At 32.3% G+C, this 26,446-nt stretch overlaps 1 protein-coding gene and 1 pseudogene across 2 annotated transcripts in view; both read left to right on the top strand.

Moving 5' to 3' along the window:
- Positions 1-26,446, top strand: part of LOC145284814 (coatomer subunit zeta-1-like) — a 113,530-nt gene that overhangs the window by 37,091 nt on the left and 49,993 nt on the right. Inside the window, exon 7 of one of the 2 annotated variants that reach the window (XM_080133776.1) lies at positions 2,531-2,551. The exons of the other annotated variant lie outside the window; for it this stretch is intronic. Coding sequence (XP_079989902.1) covers positions 2,531-2,551 — 21 coding nt within the window. The remainder of the gene's footprint in view (positions 1-2,530; positions 2,552-26,446) is intronic. 2 annotated transcript variants of the gene reach the window in all.
- Positions 16,971-17,088, top strand: LOC145285059 (5S ribosomal RNA; annotated as a pseudogene).

Here is a 26,446-nt window from a genome sequence, read left to right as displayed (position 1 = left end):
ATCTATTCGATTGGATCTTGTCTGAAAGGGAGAGGCTAGTGGGCGATGCCTCAGCCAAGCCTTCTGCTGCTAATCTAAATAGGATTGAACTTTTCAAGAACGTGTTGCTATATGACTAATACTTTCAGTTAACAACTAACAAGGTTACCCAACATCTTCCAGAGTTCTTGATAGAAAAATAGAAGAGTTAAAAACTTTTTTTTTTTAACTAAATTGCATTTCCTTTAAAACACATTTTTCCCTCTAACCTTTGCATAAACGTTTGCAACTGCTTCGATATAACAGAAAGTAATTCGCAACTGATTATTTGATCTGTTGTGACTGTTTTTTTTTTTTTTTTTAAATGATCTATAATATAAAGGGTAGCTATGTGGATGTGTGTATGTCCAGCTAAAAGTCAGAAACTACAAAACAAAGACCTACAAAGTTGGTATCAGCATTGCCTCTGATGAATAATATCTAAAATTTATAAAAAAAATTCTTTGATCCTAAACTAGAGCAGAACGTGTAAAAAAAAAAAAAAAAATATAAATAAAATAAAAATAAAAAGGTACATTCGTAATGAATTCTTCAGACTTCTTTCAACTTGAGTATTATTTTCACAACATTTCTGTTGATGTAACCTTCGACCTTCTTCAGGTGTATCTTTCTGTTGAACTCTGGAATCTACACTGAATTTTGAAGGAAACCCTTTATTTAATCTATGTTCTTGTTCCATCAACTATGACTGGGTAGAAGTCCTAAGTAATTTGTAAGCACCTGAGGCGTAGTGGATAAAATACTTGGTAAAATTCAGTTGTAAAAGTTACACTCTTCTGGAGGTTGAAGATTCAATTTTCAGTGTGGGTGACACTCAAAAAATACAGTGCTTATGCACTTATTGAACCACGCTATATTTCAAATAGTATTTTCAAGTTAGTCTTACAATATCATTTTTTTTTTTTTTATTAAATTGTTAGGTACAAAACACCCTCCTCTCCCCATGTTAAGAATGGCTTTCTAAATAATGACTTTATTATTTCAGCACGGTTCAACACGTGCATAAGTACCAAAAATATAATTGTGAATTACTTAGGACTGCTACCTAGTCATGGCTGAGGAACAAGAACATACTACCTCCTGTAGATTAAATGAAGGGTTCCATTCAAAATTCCATGCAGATTTCTGAGTTCAACAGAAAGATTCCTGGGTTCAATAAAATATACTCGAAGAAGGTCGGAGGTTACATTGACCCAAACGTTGTGAAAATAACTCAAAATGAAAACAGTAATTCAAAAAATCCTAAGAATACGAAGAATCAATCCTCATCTCAGAAATTCAGAAAAAAAATTCAGTTTTCCAAAGGAAAGCAACTCTGTTTTGTTATGAAGGAGTTACTTCCCTTTGCCGACTAATTTTTAGAGAAGTCTAATGTCTCTGTGTTTAAAACTAAGGGGGTTTAGGAAACAGAGAAAGAGAATTTATGATACATCTTTTTTATACATTCTCTTCAGTTAACATCGGGTAACCCTGCTAGTTACCAATAAGAATGGGGGGGGGGAGTGAATGTCATAAACCTCCTCCACCCTGCAATAATAATAATAATCTAATAGCTGAAATCAAATGAAGATTTCAGTGATTTTTTTTTTTTTTTTTTTTTTCTTTTAATCATAATCAGATTGATTTACCATGGCATAATTCTGACAATGTAGGATTGCCTTTCTTGTAATCACACCCTTCTGTGTTTGGATGAAGTGTGGTTTGGTTCAGTCCTAGGAAGTGCACACGACACCCCCAGGCATGACCTCCTCTTTTGTGAATAGATAAATTTAGGTTGATAAAACTGAAAAAAAAAAACAAAAAAAAACGTGCATATGGAAGGTAGAATGATCTATTAAAAATTTTGAAGTTTAAATTTAACAGAAAATCATATTAATGAATATATAAAGATTAAACAATGTTAATAAATATTGAATTGAGAAAAATGCCTTTTTTTATTAGGCGGAACTAATAATAAAAAATAATTAGAAAATAGTTCAAATTTAATTTACTTATATTTTTTCGATTGATTTGTTTCTTACAAATTAATTTCTGACCTTCAAGTCCAATGTAAACAAGTTCTTGTTGAGCCGTCCCTTTTAAATTATCAAATTCTACCCAATTTCCACCATTAACAATCACTACGCTGTTGTTTCAGTGACCACTGTACATTCATTAACCCTTATCCTTTAGTAGCCATCGGGCCTTGATAAGTGATGATTCCCTTGTAAAAAAAATAAAAAATAAAAATACACTTGGAAAAAATGTTTGAAATTGTTACAAAAACAAGCATAAAATCGACTGAGTTATCTCCCTTAGAACATAAACTAAAGAAAGGCCTTATTTTCACCAACTTCATTTAATCATTATAAAAAAATTAATAAAACTATTCGCTTTGAGGATAGTGCCTCTTAAAAACCCTGTGATTATCATATTTTAAAAAAACATTCTGATTTCAAATTTGCTATAGACGAAACTTGAAATTTTTTATCTTTTATTTTTGGTTTCAAAGCATCTTTCGAAAAAGTTGGAGGTAAGTATCTGTGGGTTACAACATGATAATGGATTTGTACGTTTATTATTAAGATGTTAAACAATGTTTTTGTGGGCTTTAAACAATTTTTGCCTAACCTTTTTTAGTGGTGTGTGTTACTATGGAAGTTGCTGGTTATTTCACCCTGATTTTGTTGCAAGGATTCGAGCTATGTATTCTGTTTCTTTTTGCTTTATATTAAGGTGGTATCTACACAAAATGGCACTTTCATTTTTATAATTAAAAAAAAAGTTTTTAACTTAAAAAAAAAAAAAAAAATCGTGGTAGTTTATGAACTAAAAGAAAGAAAAAAAGTGGGATAAAACTAATTTTAGTGGAATTAAAAAAAGTCGCTCTGCCCTCTGCACTATTTAAAAGCAAGATATTATTTCATAATTTTTTATATTTAATGCCCTTCCCCCAAATAGCAAGCTAAATTGTACATGATGAAAAAAGATTTTGTAATGTAAGATTTTCACTTGTTACAACAGTAAAAATGGGAAGCACTTGATCAAATTAATTGTAGAAGCTTAAAATTGATGGATTAGGTCTTTAAAGTTATTGAAAGTATAATTGAGCCTCACATAATTTAGATAAGCAAAGATGGAATGCAGTTTGGTTGTATACTGGCCAAAGTATCACTGGTGCTATATTTATCCCAAGACAAATGCAAAAAAAGTACATTCATTTTTATTTTTTATTTTTTTTACACAGTGGTCACCACTTATCAAGGCCCGGAAGCCATTCAGGGATAAGGGTTATTGCAAGAACATTACGTTAGTGTGGAGATTTGATGAAGTGTTTACTTAAGGGGGCGGTTCATTAAGAATTTGTTAACATTGGACTTGAAGACCTCCAAGTTGTAGTCAGGTGGGAAGCAGGCAGACGGAACAGAGATCAGGAAAAAAAAAACATATCTTCCTTTAGTAAATCAAGAGCAACCTCTTTTGACAGCGCCAAAAGAGGTCGCTCTGGTAGACTTTGTGTGAAACTAAAGGAAAATGAGTGATTTATGAAATGATCGAAGTTGTAGAATTAGCAACACATTTAGTGCCAGATTTAATGTGAAAGGAGGAGTACATCAGGGTTTTATATTGAGTCCATTGCTTTTTATTTGCGTCTTAGAAGCATTGTCGAAGAAATTTTGTACGTATTAGTCCACAGATGTTGTATGTATTATTCGACAAATGTTAGTACTTGTTTGTGAAATAATGGCGGACTTGTTAAGATTTGTAAGAATGCTATGCAAAGTAAAAGCTTGAGAGTGAATGTTACCAAAATCAAACTGATGATCAGTTGTTGTAGTGTTAAAAAGGTTGACCACCTCCTCCTGCTCAGTTTCTGGAAATGGAGTTTGGTGCAATTAAATCTTTTGTGATATTTTCAAGCAATTTGTACACAAGAATTGCTGTGGAACTATTGGTAGGTTGAGAGAGGATAACCAGTTTAGGTACAAGAAGTCTAAGACAATGGAAATGTGGACAAACTATATTAGAATGGCAAAGCTATTGAGTATCTAAGAGAAAACTTTTGAAAGTGAGGAAAACGTGGGAGGAAATGATAAAAATTATGTAAGGCTTTTATCTTATCATGCTAACTTTTATGAATTGAATAAAGGGTTCCCTTCGAAATTCCACTTGGACACTTGTGTTTACCTGTTATCTATTCACTGCAGCTTGTTTTCCAATGTGCTTTTGTCACTGTCTTGATGTATACACTTGACAGTGAAATAAAACACACACACAGCTAGGCTATAAAATTTTTTGTTTATTCTCAATAACAACCGTTTCGATTTAGTATGACTGGTATAACATCAGTGAAAATATGTGGCAGGGCTGTGGTGCAGACGTTTTTGCAGCTTGTCCTCGTTCTGTGACCAATTCTCTGTCTGTCCTGACCACTTTTTATTGTCGATTTATATAAACATTCTTTCATTCTGGAATGTTTACTATTTCCCATTGTCTATTGTTCTACTTTTTTGACCGATATTTCTCTCACATATTTCTGTTCAAATTATGCATTTCAATAAACAATGGTGAAAAGCCTTGCATTCCTGAAATGGAATTAATTTGCGTGTGTGCAACCCATCGAATGCCACTTGGTCACCTGCCAAATATTCAACATACCTAAAGAAGGTCTGAGGTTACATCGACCAGAGTGTTGTAAACATAATGGTCAAAATGAGAACAGTACTCCGAATAATACAAATCTATAAAATTATTAGCCATCTTGTCAACAACAACAATCTGGAGCACCTTTGTGATCTGCAGGAGTCTAACAGACGTAGACACTTCTGCAAAGTCAAAAGATGGCACAGTTCTCATGACTCTTGCAAATATTGCTGAAGTGTAGAACAAACTGTCTGCATCAGTTGTTGGCTACTGAGACACTGCATCTTTTTAAACCCTAATTTGCTCAAACTGCACCTGATGTCTCCTCTGCATACACATTTACATGCGCTTTCGATGAGTTGCCATGCTCCAAATCACTGTACACAATGATTTCATTATCACATCTAATATATAAAAGACACAATGTGTGTGTGTGTTTGCATGTTTCACAAAAGCTTCCGACAGACGTGTCGAAACGTGACAAAATCGGTATCATTTTAAAGCTCGGTCTCTCATATTGAAAAATTGGCCAAAAACATTAATTCCTTCACCCACAACTGGACCGCTTTTTTACAAGGAGTCGTGTTTTGTGTCGACATTTTCGCAAGTCATCTCTGTTGGATTGACTACCCTTAATTCAAACGCTCGCGACTTCTGGTTTCGCAGTGGACACATCAGCTAAGACGTTAGGTTTATTTTTCACCTTTTCCTTCTTTACGTTACGGGTTTGAGCCAGCCTGCTTACAACCACTTTTTTTTTTAACACCTCTCCACCCGAGCTGCCTACTGTTGTTGTGATCCCCCCCCCCCCAGGTTCCTTACTATACCACCTCTCCACACCTGGGTACCCCCGCTAGTATTATATAAAGGTAAATTACTATGCTCGTATTTTTCCATTGAAGGAATTAATTGCTGTCCAACATTTTTTTACAAAATGTTTTTAACCATAAAGTTATCTCCCTTCTAGCATGATATGAACATCATAATTTCTTATTCGATTTGTTTATTGGTTATATTGAAAATTCAATATGAGGTGAATTTTTTTTTTTTTTTCATTGTTAACGGTTTAATTTGCTATAGCGAACTAAAAGAAAGTTTTTTTTTTATTTTAGAGTGGCAAAATGAGGGACATGATTTATCTCAACTTATTTTTAGATATTTTTTTTAGCAATTAATTTTAAGATTTTTTTTAACAAACAATGAAACTAAAACGATTAATTAACAATAGCCTAAAAACTATTTTTTCTCGTCGCTGTGGCCATAATGAATTTAACTAAATTTAACGGATGCAAATTAAAATCTGTTTCTTTTAAATGGAAAAGTTGTTTTCCATTAATTAGTTAATGAGTTTTCTTTATTTTCACTTCAAAATAAACGAAACATCTTTGTTTTGGAAATAAAAATCAATTGTTGAAAAAAATCTTAATAAAAATTGACAAATCTTTTATATAAAAAAAAAATGAATGTAAAAGAAATACAGCAAATTTTAAAAATCAGTTGTTGCCAAAACTAATGTAAAAATAACTTGTCTCCCTTACTTTTCCACCTTATAGTAAAAATACCCTACCTCTAAATAAATATAATTGCTTTATGCAATATTTTTTTTTTTTTTTTTTTTTACATCTCCTTCTACTTTGATAACTGCTTTAATCTTTTGATGAGATGTGTTTTATTTTATGAACTAAAAAAAAAAAAAAATGTCGAAAATGTAAGAATTTTATAGTTTTGTTGGTTTTATTTGTGGGGAAAACACTTTGATGAATGTTTTTCAAATATACTTCACAATTTCCTCACATTGAAACGATTTCACAATTAATGAGTTGATTATTTTTATTATTGGAATCCTTTTGAGATGAGTTTATTTATTTATTTGCGGACTATTATCCGCATTTTCATGGTGGTTGTTTTCACAACGGTCAGCCAACTATTCCTCTGGCCTTCGTCGCAACAAGATAGGAATGCTGAGTCTCTTAACTGTATCCTCAGTAACTACTGCCTTCCATAGCTGTTGTCATTTTGGCTGGTTTTGGGTAGGATTGAAACTGCTATCTTCAGATAATGCTCACCTTATAGACTCAACGCCTCTATCCACTGCGCCACAAGCTCCAAAGGACGATCAAAGTTGAATTCTTTGGTCTTATACATCCAAGTTTTTATTTTTTTTTAATTAATTTTTTTTCATTCTTATCTGGTCTTCCGTCGTCGTGTCCATACTGACTGGTATATTATTTTTATTATTGAAATCTTTTTGTGATGAGTAATTTATATATATATATATATATATTTGCGGACTATTATCCTCATCTATATGGTTGTTTTCACAATGTTTAGGCTAACTATTCCTCTGCCCTTCGTCAGGTGGTAAACAATGGAAGACCAGATAAGAATGAAAAACAAAACAAAAACTTGGATATCTAAGACCAAAAAATCCAACCAACCTTGACAGCCCATTCAGGCTCATGGCACAGTGGACAGATGTTGACTCTCTACACTTGTAGGTGAGCATTGTCTGAAGATAGCGGTTTCAATCCTATCCAAAACAAACCAGAGGATTACTTGGCCAAAACATGGTGAGACAACAACTACTATGGAAGGCAGTTATTACTGAGGATACAGTAAAGAAACTCAGCATTCCTATCTCTTTGTGGTTTACCATCTGACGAAGGCAAGAGAAATAATTGGCCAAAACATTGTGAAAACAGCACCCACGAAGATAAGGATAATAGTCTGCAAATAAATAAATAATGAGTTAATAAAACTAAATTATGGTTAAATATCTAAAACTACAACTTTAATGTGTTCAGCTGAGAAAGAAGGGAAAGAAAAAAAAAAAAATTGAGGTGAGGTTCTACTTGCATCTTTCACGTGTCTACTGAACACAAATCCTTTTTCCATTTCCCTCTATCTTTAGAGTAACTTTTTTTTTTTTTTTTATCTGACCTGGTGCTACCAGATCAGGCTGTCTGAAGATATTGGCTTCCTGACATAAGATGTAGTAAACATTGATTCTATTATTTTTCGTTTTTCTTTGTAAAACTCAATCATGCTCTGCATCACAAACCACAAATCACAAACAAATCCTTTTCATTTAAACTGAAAAACGGATTTTTTTTCTCACTTGAAATTACAAGTACACTTATCTTTTCAAACCATATAAATATGAAATATTAAGAGATAAGTACGCCCAAGGATGGAGTATTGTGACCACATCTGGGCAGGTGTTGCTAGAAAGATCTTATTCTGCCTTGACAAAGTTCAAAATAAACTTTGCAACCTAGTGGAGATGCCCTTTTCTCTTCCCTGCAATCTCTTTCCCACAGAAGAGACATTGTTAGTCTGTCTCTACTTTATCGTTATTTTCATGGCATGTGCTCGTCTGAGCTCCAGTCTATGGTTTCTCCTTGCAAAACTTTCATGAAAAATACTTATCTAACTAAAACCACTCTTTATCTGTGCCTAAATTTAAATGTAGATTCCATGAACAAAGCTTCTTTCTTAGAACTGCACACCTGTGGGTGGAACTCTGTTCCGTTTAACTGCTTTCCAGCTGACTACAATTCAGTTGTCTTCAAGACCAATGTAAACAAGTTCTTGATGAGCTGTCCCCTTAAGTAATCCAATTTACCAAATTTCCGCTACTAATAATTACTACAATATTGTCCCATTGATTACCGTACACTCATTAACACTTATCCTTGAGTGGCCTCTGGGCCTTGATAAGTGGTGACTCCTTCGTAAAAAAAAAAAAAAAAAAAATGAAAACTAATGTTATTCTAGAATTTGTTTATTTTCAGATAAATTAGTCTTTTTGTCTACATAAATTACAAAAAATAGCTTTAAGTATTTTTGTTTCTTATCCAAAATTCCCTCTATTTTGATATATATATATATATATATATATATATATATATATATATATAAAATCTCCCAACCGTTAGTAATCGTGTCACCCTGCACTGATGATTCCCAGAAGAATGAAACACTAGTGTCTGTAGGTATTAAAAAAAAAAATTATTATTGTAATAATTATGTCAACCCCTTTAAGAAACTCGGTTCTTATTGTTGAGCACTTTAAAGTTGAAATAGAAAGTTAGTCACCTAAATTTGCATGCATAGATCATGATGTTATAATCATTAGATCACTATGACCCCCCCCCGTTTCTTTTTGATTTAAGAGCACACACACCTCGAAACACCCAGGCAACGCAGGGTGCCCCCGCTAGTCTATAATATAAATCTCGCCTGTCTGTTTAAATGTATGTATGTTTGTATGTCTTCCTAAAACTTTTGAAAGAGGTGATGGATTTTCACGAGATCGATATCATTTTGAAGCTCAACCCTTTGGACGACAAATGTTGAAAAATTGGCCAAAAACATTAATTCCTTTACCCTCAACTAGGCATTTTTGTACAGGGAGGGTCGTTTTTTTTTTTTTTTTTTTTTTTTTTTTTTTTTTTTTTTTTTTCTGACATTTTTTGCAAATCATTCAACCTTCAATGTCACATAAAAGGCATTATTTCGATCACCCGTGACGTCACAACCACAATAGGTACATTGGTAAGACTGTTTAGTTTTTTTTTTTTTTTTTTTTTTCACCTCTTTTTCCTTCGGCACATTATGGGTTTGAGCCTGCTTACTACCCCTATTTTTTTGCTCAACCCTTACACACACCTCCATTTTCTTTTTTGACTTTGCGTCACGGGTTCGAGCCTGCCTGCCTACTACAACTTTTTTTTTTTTTTTTTTCTTTGCTCAGCACACACCTCCAAACACCCGGGCAACATTGGGCACCCAGGCTAATTATATATGGAAAAAACCTTTTGCATTTATTCATTTCGATATGGCAAATCTTGAGTGAAAAGTATGGACAAAATGGTGATGGGTCATATTATAGACGTGTACAGATTCCATGAAACACTTGCGCAACTTAAGAAACATCATATGAAACGGCAAAATTAGAATTACATTTGGTTAGCACGTTTCAAATTAGAACAAGTTGACTCAACAGATAATGTTTGAATATTTTTAGTTTCACATCTCTCTTTTTTATAAAAGACATTTTTTAATTTCTTTTTTGGGTGGAGCCATTCAATGATGATTTATTTATTGAGAGGAGGTATAAGTTAAGTCATGTTTAAATAAATTTTGGTAAATTTATACATTTTAATTTCCTCAAAGTATATTCAGTGTTTTCATGCGAGCCAGTGAGGACCTTGTACCTCTCTGCTCCAAGCCCTGAACCATGTACTCATATTTCTATTCTCGTTCTGTAATGTTGAGTGGAGAGCCATTCTTACAATAACTCAAAAGAGATGGCGAAAGAAATAATTACTGTAAGGAGAAGAAACTTATCCAATTGTAAATATCAAACGTAGCTGCCGGAAGCCAAAGTTTACATCATCAGTTCAGAGAAGCTTTGAATTGTAAAGAATTTCAGGTAAAAAAAAAAAAAAAATTATAGTATTAAATTAGTCAGGAATGACAGTATATTTGAAGATGAAAAGCTATAACTGAATAATTAAAGGAAAATTTTTTTTTTTTTTTTTTTTTACTTGGGAGTCACCACTTATCAAGGTCTGAAGGCCACTCGAGGATAAGGGTTAATGAATGTAATGTGATGGTGTAGTAATCAATTATAGTGTAAATTGGACAGAATTTGATTATTTATGAGTATGGCTTAACAGGAACTTATTTACATTAGATTTGAAGGCTACCATGTTGTATTCAACTGGGGAGCATATCAGTGAAACAGTATTCCAAAGGCGGGCAGTTCTGGGGAAAGAAGTTTTGTTCATGAAATCAGTGTTTACATTTAGTCACAGATAGAAAGTGGGGAAAATACAGCGACTGGTACCTAATTGGTTCGTTCTTATCACCCCTGGCTATAAATATAATCGTCCAAATCTTTATGATCATATCCTTTTATAATATACCAAAAATATTGCAACACATAAGTTATATTAGCATGCACATGAAAAAATTGAAATAGCTTGAAATATTTCAATATTGGTATGCATAGAAAGAGCTTGATGAGCTAAGAAAGAATCTTTTTAAATTTTTAAAATCTGATTAAAATTAAGGAAGTTATGGCTATTTTTGTGCCTCACACGTTTGGATATTTTTCCCTCTTTAAGACCATATGCGTTTCATCACATTTTTTACACTACTTTTTCAGTAAAAATGTCATATCTTTGTTAAAACACAAGACTAAGAAATGAAATTTACCATATAAGTGTATTTTTGTACAAGGAATCAGATTATGCAACTGAAAATCTCCCAAAGTTTATGGTTTCCAAATAATCTGCAGTAAATGTGCATAAATATGCAGCAATTCCTTAAAAATGCCATGTATCCATAAACAGAAAAGAAGTTGGAGAACTCAAAGTTAAATTGTAATGGGCTTTATGTACAAAAAACTTAAATCTAAACATAAGACCATTTAAAAATGAATATATTGCAATATTTCTTTGGTATTATTGTAGATTAACACCTTCTGTTTAACCCCACTCAACTCCTTCTGACCACCCCTCCAAAATGTGATTCTACCTTTTTAGGAAATTATGTATAAAATGCCATGAAAAACTTTAATGAAAGATAAACAAATTATTTTAGAATTGAATGTAAAATAATTTCCTAATATAGGTCATTCTAGCATTTTAGGGCAGTTAACTGTTTTTTTTTTTTTTTTATTTTTTTTATTTTTTTTTTTAAGATGATTATGTGTAGTTTTAAGAGGGCTTCTATGCAATGAGAATATGGGGAGGGTTGCCATTCGGACTTTGAATTAATTGTAGGGGCTAAGGAAAATTATGTGTGAACATACTGAAAACTTGACAGAGACAAAGCTAACAAAAACAATATTAGAGGGGGGAGCGGTTAGTTTCACAAAAATTTAATGTAAAATAATTCACCATTTCCTGGCCATTCTAGCATTTTAGGACAGTTAACCAATTTATTTTCATGTGTATTTTTCTTTAAGGAAGGATCTATTTTTTGTTTGTTTGTTTTAGATGCTTGTATGTGGCTTACAAAGGTATTTTATTGGGGGGGGGGGCTTGCCACTCGAACTTAGTGTTATTGTTAGGGTTAAAGAGTGTTTTAGGAATACGAACCGTTACTTCATTTTTGTTTTGTTGTCCTAACTGCAAAATGCCGTTTCCATTTCAAATAAATATTTTACAGAAAGATATATGTATATGTGTGTGTGTGTATTCGACAGGTAAATAAGTCAGAAAATGTTATATTTAGTTTTAATTTAATAAGAAACTGCGTTGCGAAATTTCAAAGAAAATTCCATAAATTTGTTGATTTCTATTTTCGAGGTTGAAGGTGTTAATTCCATAGGCCGTTTATACTACGCTGGAGCAGGTTGTAAAAATATCTTTCGCTTAATAAGTAGAAAAAAAAATAACGAAATAAAAAGCTTCCTAATTGTAGTTTGATGTGTTTTCTTTTAAAATTTCAAGAATATTGATATAGATTTTGAGGGTTTGTATTACTATACACAGATTCGAAAAAGTTGTCAAAAAACAAATATATAACAAATAAATGTTATCAAAAGCAAGTTACTTTTCTACATAACTGGATAATTTTTTAGTGTTTTTATTTAATGTAACATGTTTATTCAGCTTGAAAACAGTGTTTACCGATGTTTTGGAAAATTTAAAATGGCGCCCGACTCTTGAAACGGTAAGTTTGTGGAAAAGAGTTAAAAATAAAAAAGTAGACAAAATACTGCTAGAAACTCGCTCAATATATGTTACCGTGACATGTGACATAGGCTGACATATATTCGGTGAGTTTTTAACAGTATTTTGTATAGTTTTTTTTATTTTTAACTCCTTTTCTCGAACTTACCGTGTCAAAGAGTCGGGCCGGGCGCCATTTTTAATTTTCCAATACATCGGTAAACACTGTACGTTTTTCGAGCTGAATAAACATGTTACATTAAATAAAAACACTAGAAAATTATCCAGTTAGGTAGAAAAGTAACTTATCTTGCCTTTGATAATATTTATTTGTTATATATTTGTTTTTTGACAACTTTTTCGAATCTATGTATAAACGAGATTTTGATACTTATTTTGATTTTGAAAAAAAACATTTGTGGCTGTTCGCAGTAAAACATTGTTTTAATTCGCTGTTCAAAACTAATTTAAAGAATAAAAGTGCATGCAATCTACAAAAGTTTATTTTGTTTTTTTAACCATGTTTTTAAATTTGACAAGAAATGTGAGAAATTGCAACAGATTCAATGAATGTCCGCGTATTCAATCACCGCGAGCGGATATTTTGTCAACACGGTTTTTTAACAAATAAGAAATAATATTTTTATTATGTTTGAAACAACTTTAATAGTTTATTTTGGAAGTATATTCCATAAATAAAATAAAAAAACCCACTTTAAAAACAGAAATTACGATTTTTTTATATTTTATTCGCAGTTTTGTCTTGGGGTGTCAAATTTGCAATGGCGATTTTCCCAAAGATTCTGACACTGCTACAGATTCACAATGCCGGATTGGTTGGGATTGTTATTATACATTCTGAAAACCGAATAGTTCTAAACTAATGTTATTCTGATAACAAAATAGCTCTATTTAAACATATAAGAACATTTATATTCATATTTTCATGTTTTTCTTAATTCGTTCTTGAATAAAAATTAAAGAACGCGTGTTGTTTATACACTGTGCTGTGCTATGGCTGATTCTACAGGCTGGAGCTGCTGCTGCTGCTAGTACTTCATTTGACCAAATTCGAGAAATAGCAACAATTTTTTTTTCGGGTAGGTCCTTTTAAATTATCAATTACCGCGGTCCTACTCAACAGAAAATAATACTTTTAATTGATAAAGATAGTAAAAAGATTGATTTACTTACTACTGGGTGTCCGAATTTTTTTTTCAAAATGTTCGATACTAGTCATATTAAAGTCTTATTTTTAACACAACAAAAAAAGAAATGGTCAAAAATATTTCGGACACTTGACAGTATTAAGATTAACACCTCTACTGATTGGTTCCCAAATTTCATGACGAAATTCTTCATACAATCACGGTACGGACCTTTAGAAAACAGGGGGGGGGGGTCATTACAAAACCTTACCGAAAACGCCATTTTATGACGTTCACATTTTTATCACTTTATTTGCTCAAAACTCTTAAAATATATAATGTACATTCATATTTATTAATTCATTTGAAAGTATATTCATTTCCGAACAAAACAGTAGTAATTTGAAGACTTGAAGTGCTTTGGTTTAAAAAATATGGCTATTTTAGTAGAACTACCTTGAAATCTGTGATTATCCAAAGCGTTTTTTCGTCCGTGTGTATTACTAGTTATATAAGTTTCAGTTTATAAATAAAATGAACTACAACATTATACTTCCTTTATATGGAATTAAATGTAGATCTCATGATAATGTTGTACTCCACTCTGATCACAATGAAATATAATTATTCAAGTAAATGACTAATGTAGTATGTAATTATTGTTTTTGATGATTATATGAAACTAGCGGGGGATACCCGGCGTTGCCCGGGTGTTTGGAGGTGTGTGTGGTTTTGGGTAAATCAAAACTCCGGGGGTGGGGGGATTAAAAAGTTTTGATAGGTGAGTATGAGGATCGAACCCGAACCCTTGAGGCAAAGTTGGAAATTAAAGTGTGAAAAAAAAAAAACAACGTGCAACGTTAACCACTGGGCCACGGCGACATACAACAGAAAACATTTGAACTTATTTAAGTATTAAAAACAGGTGGCCGCAATAAAAGTTAACTCTGCTGCTTCCATTTGACTTAATTAATGAGTCACGCAGTTAACTTTTGCTGCGAGGCAGCGTTTGGGTTTGTTTACCCAAATTTGACTGGTTTTTTTCTCCAACAGATGTTGGGGAAGGGGAAACCAGCTCCCCATTTTCCAGATTGAATAGCAATTGTCTGATATAAGAGGAGTTTGTCCCCACATTGATCAAAGCTGATTGCTTCTGGACGTTTCCCAGCGCGATGCCGAGAACCGCACGGTTTGAATTTAGTTTTACTTTATTTATACTAAAAAGCAGGACAAACAAGGGACAGAGCGAAATGGCGCGAATCTCGTAAAAGTCGATGTAAATAAATGTAGAGGCGACCTGCGTTCCCAAATCGTAGATATTATTATCTAGGGGCTATATAAACAGTTGTAAGCGATCGTAACGACCCTGGGAGCGTGTGCGAAAGAAGCCTTTGCGAGACATGCACGAAATGGTCACACACATTTTGCCTTTTATATATATATAGAAGATAATAGAAATTTCAATCATCTAAGTATATAAATGCAGTTCAAATATGAAACTTTGTTTTTCCAAGTGCCTTTACTTTTCTTATTAACACGTAACACGCAGCCATTTAAAACCAACCGTGAATTATTTATAAGGAATCTGTTTCCAAAACTTAGATGGTCATAAATAAACTGACAGAAAAATTATGAAGCAATTTAGAGTCTTTGTCTCCATAACAAAGACAACAATCTTGATATTCAACATTCGATGTATTGGTGTTGATCAGTGTAAATCGGGAAGTGTGCCTTACTAGAGGGAGAAAAGGAATGGAGCAGATATGTGATCTATGAAAACGATTGGAATTTCTTTATTTGAATAACATGGACTCTAATGATATGTAAATAACCGACTAGTAAGAATGAAATAACAATTGTTATGTACAAGTCTAAGATTGATAGCTTAATTTTATAGAGTATATATATACTAGCAGTGAGACCTGATGTTTCTCAGGATTGAATGAGGATCAACAAATGTACATGAAAAATCAAAAAAAATTTGTCATTGAAATTGTTCAAATTGCCCATTTTTCCATCAAATCAATCAAGTGCTTGCATTAGTCAGGAACTTACCATGTTGCGCTAAGAAGAAGCTTCACCTGTTTCTCCACAGTGACTTAGTCTACAATACATTATAGTCTATATTGCATTTTAGAAAACCTACTGTTGATTTTATGAAATTTTTATATAATGACTTAAAGTTTAAAATGCAAAAAGTCAAATATCATGGTCCGATTGTGCTCTAAACAGAAACATTCATTTTGAACGTGTCAGTGTCTTATCAAAGAATCGACTGTTGATTTTATATGTCGGGCCCTTCTGCTTGTGTAGTGATAAAACTTCTCAAATACACTTGTGATGTTAGATTGTATAAATGTGTTAACTTTGGTCAGCATTGGGCTTCTTTCTTTAATCAGATTTTTTTCGATTATCGATTTTTGATATTTATGAAGTGCATTTCGATACAAAACCTACGTAAGAACACTCCCAAACACACCAAGTACCTTCACGTGAAATTAAAAAAAATCGGTTCAACCATTTTAGAGTCCATAGGGAAAAAACTTGCACACACACACAGATAAGTTCCTGTGTGTGTGTGTTAAAATAAACAAGAAAATAAAGATTAAACCATTCTAACCTGTCAACTCATTCCTCACTATAGCCTTCTTTGCATATATGCTTACCTCCTACTCTAGCACAATACCCTCGTAAAAGATGAAGCTGACAATTTGAACAAATGCAAAAGTTACTCCTCAACGCAATAAAACAAAAACTCCTTGTCATAAAAACATATAAATGTTATAACAAAAATCACTCTAACTTCTTTAATATCTATACGTCAATCCCATCAGAAAAAACCCTAAATAATTTTCAGCATGAAACAACCTAAAAGGTTGCATTGCTGTAAAACCAAACAAACAAAACCCTCGTCTTTGCGGCTCTTCTCTCCTATGTATGTCTTATAAATACATTGTTTTTGTCTGTACCATACCTTTTCTCCTGAGAAAACGTTAGTAAATAAAAAGAAATATTGATCTCTCCGTGCATGTCTCTTGTGTTGATTTTTATTTGTCTCATATGAACGTATTCGCTTTTAATTTTGCCTGTACATTCTGTCAGATCTTCATATTCTATATCGCACAAAGATGAGAATATAAACGAAATGTCGGTTGTGCTGTATAATTGTTTTATTTTTTTTTGTAACCTGATCCATTTTTTTTTTTATTATTTAGGTATTTTCTATAAATATTTTATTGAAGACAGTCATTATTTTTAGACAATTGTTTGCATATGTTGTCTAGCCTGATTACATGAACTAAAAATATTGGATGTTGCACGAATGGATTCGACTTTTGACAGAGGAACGAATAAAATTGATCTTAAAGAAGTGATCGCATTACTCATGTTTTTATGTCGCAACTCTTTGAATAGAGAAGTTATACTATCAGTCACACACACACACACACACACACATATATAGATATGAGTTATATACGGCGTAATCACGTTTGACACACCGGTTCCCATCAGATCACCAAAGTTAAGCAATGATGAGCCTGGTCAGTACCAGATGGGTGACCGTTTGGGACTTCCAGGTGCTGTATGTGCTCTCCGCTTATCTTGGCATTGTTTCCAGTCGTCTTGGACTTCTCCTTGCCAATGGACTCAAACAGTGCCGATTCAGGAGAGGTGTGGTTGAGGATTGCGCAACCTTTGTCTCATAATTTCATGCACAGCTGCCCCTACGGGGGGCGGGTATCCTTTGTCTTTTGAGGCTGAACGGAGTCATCAATATCGATCAATCGATATATGAGTTATCTATGGACACATGTTTTGCCATAGGGAGTTGAATTTGAATTTCTGCATGTTAGTACAGTAAAGGAAGCAGAAAAGAGGGAAGGGATTTCGAAGTCTAGCAGTTCGAAGGGAACAAACCTATTAGCATAGAAAACTTTCTAGGGACTTCTACAGTGATGGGATTTTGTTGCTGGTTGGGTTAGTTGGAGGAATTTATGTTGGGGGGGGAGATACAAGTGTGATGAGTTTATCAGAGCACATTCCATTAAAGTACTTGTAAAACAGGCACAAGGATGTAACATTGCAGCAATTGGACAGGGGTTGAAACTTGATAATGTGGGACCTATTAGGTTGGAGATGCTAAAGTATGAGTAGTTTTCTAACACAGTAAAGGGACCCCACTTTATTTGCATCAGCCTTAACAATGTTTTCAATGTATTTGTTTCGGTTCATGTTGCTTGTGATTGTATGCCTCGGAGTTTGAACCAGCTCTCAGTGTTATTAATCATGGCAATCGGTGGTTGATAAGTTTTCTTGTAATTGTTAATGGAGAAAAAGCTTGCTCTTAGGAACATTAAATTTTTTCGTTCATTTAATAGATAAGCAATTATGGGTAAGCTTGTTTTAAAGGAAAAAATATGACAGAATGTGCTGATTGTGCTCTAAACAAAAACATTCATTTTGAACGCGTCACTGTCTTATCAAAGAATCAACTGTTGATTTTTATATGCTGGGCCCTTCTGCTTGTGCAGTAATAAAATTTCTCAAATACACTTGTGATGTTAGGTTGTATGTGTTTACTTTGGTCAGCATTGGACTTCTTTCTTTAATCAGATTTTTTTCGATTATTGATTTTTATCAAGTGCATTTCGATACAAGACCTACATAAGAACACTCTCAAACACATCAAGTACCTTCATGTGAAATTTAAAAAAAAAAAAAAAATTGGCCCAACAATTTTAGAGTCCATATGGAACAAACTTGCACACACGCAGATAAGTTCCTTTTATATAATAGTATAAGCAATTATGGGCAAGCTTGTTTAAAGGAAAAAATATCTGACAGAATGTGTTGGTACATTTAGGAATAAGACAAAATTAAATACAGCAGAAAAAATTGACACAAAGTTTTTTTTTAATTTAAATGAAATATCAAATCAACAAAATTATGATTTTGTATTCATTTTGATTATTTCTTTCTTTAGGTCAGAGGTTCTCAACCAAGGGGTAAATTTACCCCTAGGGAGTAAAAACTTATAGTTGGGGGTAAATAATTGAAGTAACTGATAATTTAAAAAATACTTATGTAAATCAGGTTCTCAAGTTTAGTAGCAATAAAGACAGAGCCCAGAAACCGTCTGAAAACCTAGCATAAACAAACTGATTGGCTCAATGAATCGGCTGTGTCCTCACTGATTATGCTTCTGGAGTTTATTATTTTTTGTTATACAAATTAACTTTTTAATTTTCAATTAAAAAAAAAGATTTGATTTTCTTTATTTTTGTGATACGAATGTATAATACTATTTTTATTTACAAAAAAAAAAGAAGCTAAATAAATAAAAAGGTTGTTTTTGATTTGTTTTTTCTGTCATTTTATGATGTCTATGAATTTTCTGTATGGGAGTAGGGGGTAAATTGAGAAATACATGATGGAGGAAAGGCTGAGAATGGCTGCTTTAGGCATTGCAATATAAAGCTAATATTTCAATGAAATCCATATAATAATATGCCTGCTCTTTCGCTTGTATATTATGAACTTCTACACTCATTAAAAAAATTATTTTATGCATTCATCAAATTGTAAAAAAAAGTATTTAATTATATTATGTTGCTAATCTCCCAAAATTTGGATTTTTACTAATTTTTAAAATGAATTGTGCTAAAATTGAATATAATTTCATAAATAGAATTCAATTGCTTTCAACTCAAAAGTGATTTTTGATTTCCATTAATATTTAACTGACAATTATTTTATAACAAATAATTATTAAAAGAAAAGATATAAATTATTACCGTGGATAAAGTAAAAGATGAAAACATTTGTTTATTTATTAAAAAAAGTTTGTTTTTTTAAATTAGCTAACAAATATTTTTATTGTAAGAATGAAGAGGAGATTGTATTTAAAGCAAAATTCATTGTATCAATGAAGAAAATTTCCTTTAAGAAAATTGAAAAAAAACTTTTAAGAGTTGTCTCCCCTTGATCATTATCATAACGTCCTCACTGGTTAAATGTGAAAATAATTTCAGGGTTTGTATTACTGTACACATAGATTCGAAAAAGTTGTCAAAAAACAAATATATAACAAATAAATGTTATCAAAGGCAAGATAAGTTACTTTTCTACCAAATTGGATATATTTTTTGTGTTTTTATTTAATGTAACATGTTTATTCAGCTCGAAAAACATACAGTGTTTACCGATGTATTGGAAAATTCAAAATGGTGCTCAACTCACGGTAAGTTTGGGAAAAGGTGTTATAAATAAAAAAAACTAGACAAAATACTGTTAGAAACTCACTCAATATGTTATTGTGGCATAGGTTGACATATATTCGGTGGGGTTTTAATAGTATGTTGTCTAGTTTTTTATTTATAACACCTTTTCCCAAACTTACCGTGTTAAAGAGAGAGTCGGGCGCCATTTTGAATTTTACAATACATCGATAAACACAACATGATAAATACTGTTGCTTCGATTGTACTGCAGAAATTTAACTATTTAATTTTTATGCTGTAAGAGATGCATAGTTTTAAACATGAACATTAAAAATAAAAATTATTGCAAATAATTTTAATAAAATAATTAGGAGTGAAAATATTTCCACTGTTTGAATGGATTGAAATTAAATTTGAAAATTATAATGGTTTAGAGACCAGTCAAAATGCGGATTTAAAAAAAATAAAATGAACAGTTATTAGGTTGGTGCAAAAATAATGTTGCTTTTTGACATTCAACTTCAAAAGATCATAACTCCTTTCATAATAAACTTTATTAATCAAAATAAGGACCGTTAGAATTGACACATTTTTGCCAACGAGAAACTAGTTTATTGATCCCATTAGTATAGAAATCTGGAGTTCTGGAAGCGATGAAATCATTGAAGGCCGATTCAGCATCATCTCGGCTTGAAGCATTTTTCATGCAGGAAGTTGTTGAGATGCTTGAAAAATTGATAATCGGTGGGCAAGAGATCCGGTAAATATGGCGAATGAGGCAGTCTTGTAGCTCAATTCGTTCAGTTTCTGCAGGGTCAGTTGAGCAACATGCGGGCGAGTGTTGTCATGGAGAATTAGTCCCTTCATATTAGCCGATATCGGGCACATAGGTTCAAGCGTCTGATGCATTTTGTCAATTTGTCAGCAGTACTTCTCTGCTGTAATCATTTCACCTGGATTCAAGAAGCTGTGATGATTGAGACCATCCGCAGGTCACCAAACAGTCACCATAACCTTTTTTTGATGCAATTTTGGCTTTGGGAAGTGTTGTGGAGCTGTTCTGGCATCCAACCACTGTGTTGAACATCGCCGGTTGTCATAGAGGATCCGCTTCCCATCACACATCACAATCTGCTCGAAAAATGGGTTTTTGTTGTGCAGAAGGAGTGTAGAAGACACCTCAAAACGACGGTTTTTTATCATTCAATTCATGCAGCACCCATTTATCCAACCTTTTTGACTTCCCTATGTGCTTTAAATGGCTAACAACTGTTCAACAGCAACTTCTCGTGTAGTTTTGCGAGGATCGGCTTCAATTAAGGCTTTCAAATGTTCACTATCAACTGCAGTTAGCCGGCTGTGACCATCTTGATCTTCGAGGCTCTCATCACCATTGCGAAATTTCTTGAATTACCGTTGTGCCACACGTTCATTAGTGGTTCCTGGGCCAAATGCATCATTAATATTATAAGCTGTTTTGGCAGCTTTTCAGCCTAGTCTGAACCGCAACAAGAAAATTGTGCGGATTTGAATTTTGTCCATGCTGTCGAAAAGCCTGCAAAAAAATGAAGAGATTGAGAATGGTAATGAATAACACGATTCGATAGAGCGAAAAATGCGCTTCAAAATGATATATAACATGGCTGTAATATATATATATATATATATATATATAATCTCAATGAATTAATTCAGAAATCGTATATAAAATAAACGTAAGTCAGAAAACGATATGGTTTTTGCACCAACCTAATATTTAAATTCTAATTTTCGACTCCTATCAGTCTTCATCAGAAAAATACACTACCATCTATGGCAACACTTCATAAATGATCAAGTTCTCTCTGATTCTCTCTCCCTTCTGATCTTGAGCATGCAGTGCTATGGGGAAAGAGGTGGCTGGTTACTTTTAATGCATCTAAAACCAAGCTTCTATCTTTACATCATCAATGCTCAGATCCTCATCTGGCATCAATTGAAATAAATGGCTCTCATCTTAGGGAGACTCTATGTTTTGAGAAGCTTTTGGATCTGCCCTTTACTCCTGATCTGAAATGGAACACGTGCATCAAATCTGATTTGATGCATGTGCGGTAATATAAATTCCTGGTTTTTGTTTTACCGTCTATGCTATTTTCATAAAAAACAAATAACACTTTCTTCTTTTTGTTTTTCATTTTAATACTTTCTATGACATAAATACAATGTTTCTTATCATTTTCAGTAAGTCATAATGGTAACGGACAGATGTCTAACACCTGTAGAATGATTGCCATTGTGTCCGTCTTCTTACACTAAGCTGTCCGTTTGCTATTCTCTACTTGTTCTAATCTTGCCAAGGTCGCTGGAAAAATGGGATCCAGTAAATATCTCACTGATAATGCAATTCTCTACCTGTAAAAAAGTATGATGGAGTATTGTTATCACATCTAGGCAGGAGCTGCTAGAAGCAGCTTATCCTGCCTTGACAGAGTACAAAATAGATTTTGTAGCTTAGTGGGGGATGCTCTTTTCTCTTCAGTGCAATCTTTTTCCACAGAAGAGATGTGCTCATTTGAGCTCCAATCTATGGTCCCCCCCCTTGCCAAATTTTCACGAAAAACGTTTGTCTAGCATAAAAACTACTATCAATAATTCCCCCCCCCCACTCTTTATCTGTACCTAAACGTAAATTCCATGAACAAAGCTTTTTTTCTTGAAACTGCACGTCTGTGGAACTTTCATTTTCCTGCTTTCCAACTGACTACAATATAGTCGTCTTCAAGTCCAATGTGAACAAGTTCTTGATGAGCCATTCCTTTAAGTAATCAAATTTACCAAATTTTCACTACTAATAATTACTACGATATTGTCCCATTGACTACCGTACACTCATTAACACTTCTCCTCAAGTGAATTCTGGGCCTTGATAAGTGATGACTCCTTTGTAAAAAAAAAAAAAAAAAAAAAAAAAAAAAAAAAAAAAAAAAAAAAAAGTCAGGAGGCCTCCACAGTGCTACTGGAAGCACTAAATAAAATTAAGGAGGTATTCAGAGCACTACTAAAACCAAGTTACAAGATACCCCTCCTCCCATAGAAGAGACTCCTTTGTAAAACAAAAAAAGAAAACAAATTTTTTAAATCTTTTTTTTTTTTATGCAACATGTTGCGTAGTTGTAGCCTTCTGTTATCGAAGATTGAGATTTTATATCCAATTCCAGTGGTTATGCACGCGTGAGTTAAAAGTGAAAATAATGAACCAGCAACTTCCTTGTGTTGTTAAATCTTTTAATCTTTCTTTATTTGATTTTTTTTTAAAATTTATTTTCCCTTCCAGTTTGAACCTTTTTGTTTAATATTTCACATTAACTTTTTGAAAATAAAGTGATCGTTGAATCTTTATATATAGATAGAAGATTAAAATATTTTTACAGTGCACTAGCCATAATAGCGGTGGTTTCATGAGGTAACGTGAATTTAGTATATTGGACCAAGTTTAACAGGCTGCCCTGATCGATATGGTCAGAATGGAAAAAAAGAAATGGGTTGATACAGCTAGTAAAAAAAAAAATACTTTCCCTCCTTTATTTATTTATTTTTTTCTAGCTGGGGATGAGGCATCCTACCAAATGCCAGACATTCACCTGCTATCTCACACATTCCAAGTGAAAGACTATAAAGATTCTAACTGACACTTTAAGTGCAGTTGTTTGTATTTCTTTTGCACATAGTTCACCAGGTATATTTGCCAGGCTGTTTTTGAAGTTTTCTCATGAGTTTACTTACCCCTTACTGTAATGATGGAAATCTTCCTAAGATTCCAGTTTCCTTCCATGTTATACATAAGACCTTGGTATTTCTGCATGTGCGCTAATATAAATTCCTGGTTTTTGTTTTACCTTCTATGCTATTTTCATAAAGAACAAATAACACTTTCTTCTTTCTGTTTTTCATTTTAATACTTTCTATGACATAAATACAATGTTTCTTATCATTTTCAGTAAGTCAGAATGGTAACTGACGCATGTAGAATGATTGCCATTGGGCCCATCTTTCTACACTCAGCTGTCCGTTTGCTATTCTCTGCTTGTTCTAATCTTGTGTGTTGTACTCTTTTTTTTACTCTTTTCTTTTTTCACCCCAAATATGGCATATTGCCATTCGGACGTGAGAAGATATTGTTTGGGAACGGTGGGAAGTTGATGTTTGTTCACATTACATTTAAGCTTCTGCATGGTCAGTGGAACTAGGAGGGAATTGTAAAGTTTAGCAGTTCAAGGGAAGAAACTATTAGAATAGGAGGGTTTCCAGCATCTAGAGACCTCAACAGTTATGGGGGAGGGGGGTATTTTCCTGCTTGTTGGATTAGTCAAGAATATGTATGTCGAGAGGGTACAAGTGCTATGAGCTCGCCAGATCACATTCCATTAATGTACTTGTAAAACCAGCACAGGGATGCAACATTTTCATGCTGGGAGAGAGGTTTTAGTTTTTTTATTTTTAAAAATTCTTTCAACGTTTTTTTTTTTTTTTTAATTTTTATTTTTTAAGATTAAATCCATTCCTTGCTTGTTTATGCCATTCTTTTGCTTTGTTTTTATATTGAGACATCAAGGCCGAAAGCCATTGGAGGATGCAAGGATAATGATATTGCTAGCTAGATAATGACAAACTCAACAAATCATTTCTTTATTGCTCGGACAAATAGGTGTTTAAGACGACCTCTATCCTCCTCCCTTTGTAGAAATAATAATAAAAGTAAAACTAGTCCGATTCTTGACTTTTGTTCTTTACATATTCTTTCCTACAAAATCAGTATTTCATTCTGAATAGCATTTTCGTTTTGTTGAACGTTAGCCTATGTTGTTAAGAACAATAAAATGTAATTCAAGTTAATTGCTTCCAAAAAATAATTTATCCATTGGATTTATTTTCGTATAAGTTGACATTTTAAAAAAAAGGGAATTTTGTATTTGTTAATTATAAATTTCTCTTTGCTTGGAAGAGAAAAATATTTAGGAAAAAAAAAAAAGGAGACAATTCTGTGTTCATCAGTAGAGCTGTGACAAAAGCATATTGTTTTCATTCTTTTGACTCTTGAGTATATATCCGTTAATATCTTATATGTTTTTATATAGACTGATGTTGTTCTCGGTTGATTGACTGTCTTACTGTGTCGGATATATACTTGAGTCAAAAGAATGAAAAGAATATTCTGTTGTCACAACCCTATTCATCAATTACCAACTTTCTTCCCTTTCTTTTAACAAAAAAAAAAACAAAAAAAAAGAAAAGAACAGTGTAATTTATCAAGTAAATTGTTTCCAGCAAAAAACTTAGATTTTAAATTTAAATTTCAGGTTTATTTTTGTGTAGCTGCCAATTTTTTTTTATGTCAAGGGAAGTAACTCTGTATTCGTCTGTTATACTTAGTTCCCTTTGTTTAGAAAAGAAAAAATTTTTTACATCCATTACAGACTTTTTCCTTTTCTTTAGAAAAAAAGAAATTATAAGTCTGCATAAAAAACAAAAAAAGCTGAAAAGCAAAACAAATTGCAAGTTAATATACTACCGGGCAATAATACAAAGTTATACAATAATAAATACAAAAAAAAAATCAAAACATTTATGAACATATAAGAAAATTTTTTTGTACTTTTACCTAACAAAAAGGTATTGTGAAAGTTCAATTTAACTTCAAAATATTATTTAAAAAATAGCACGGTAATATGTGCATAAACACAAAATTAACCATGTTTATTTAAAACACAGCACAAAAACAGACAATACTTGCTTGTCAACAACGAAATTATATTTTCAGATTACTTTTCTTTATTAAAAAAAAAAAAAGAATGGTTCTTATGCACTTATGTTATCATGCTATTTTTTAGATTGTATTTTGAAGTTGAATCGAAGTTTCATAATATATTTTTTCATTAAATTGTTTGGTGAAAGTACAGAGTAGTTACAAAACATTCTCCCCTGCCCAAGTTAAAAATGAATTTCTAAATAATCTTATTGTTTCAGCATAACATAAGTGCACATGTAGATTATTTTTAAGTTTTTTCATTTTTTTAAATAAGAAAAATATGAAAATAAAATCTTGTTGACGAGTGAATGTTGTCTATTTTTGTGTTGTGATATAAATAAACATGGTTCAAGTTTTTTGAATGTTTATATAAATTCAACAGTTTTTTTTGAATGTTTATATAAATTCAAGTTTTTTTTGAATGTTTATATAAATTCAACAGTTTTTTTTAATGTTTATATAAATTCAACAGTTTTTTTTGAATGTTTATATAAATTCAACAGTTTTTTTTGAATGTTTATATAAATTCAAGTTTTTTAAGGAAAAATCATGTTTTTACAAAACTCTTTGGTTAATTATTTCATAATTTTTTTAAGGATTAAAAACTTAAAATTAAGTCTTTTTTTTTTTCTTAAGAAAAACGATATGAACATCAAATCTCGTTGACGACTGAGTTTTTGTGTTGTGTTTTATTATTTAAAACATGGTTATTTAAAAAATATTTTTTTTTTTCAAATCAAATGAATTTTTTCTCTTAATAATTTTTATCTCAATTTTATTCAAAGAAAACAATATCTTCGTTTGCTGAATTAATTTTAAAAATATATAAAAATTTTTTTGACTATAACGACAAAGTGCTAATTTGATGCCAGATTGGCTACAACTGGATTGGCCAAGCCAAAACAATGACTCTGAAACGTACCAAACCTACTCTCTGAA

The sequence above is a fragment of the Euprymna scolopes genome, chromosome 9, assembly GCF_053919585.1.
Source record: "Euprymna scolopes isolate OS-2025 chromosome 9, ASM5391958v1, whole genome shotgun sequence".
NCBI lineage: Eukaryota > Metazoa > Mollusca > Cephalopoda > Sepiida > Sepiolidae > Euprymna > Euprymna scolopes.
Note: the sequence above shows the minus strand (reverse complement) of the source record. Positions and strands in the feature narration are given on the sequence as shown.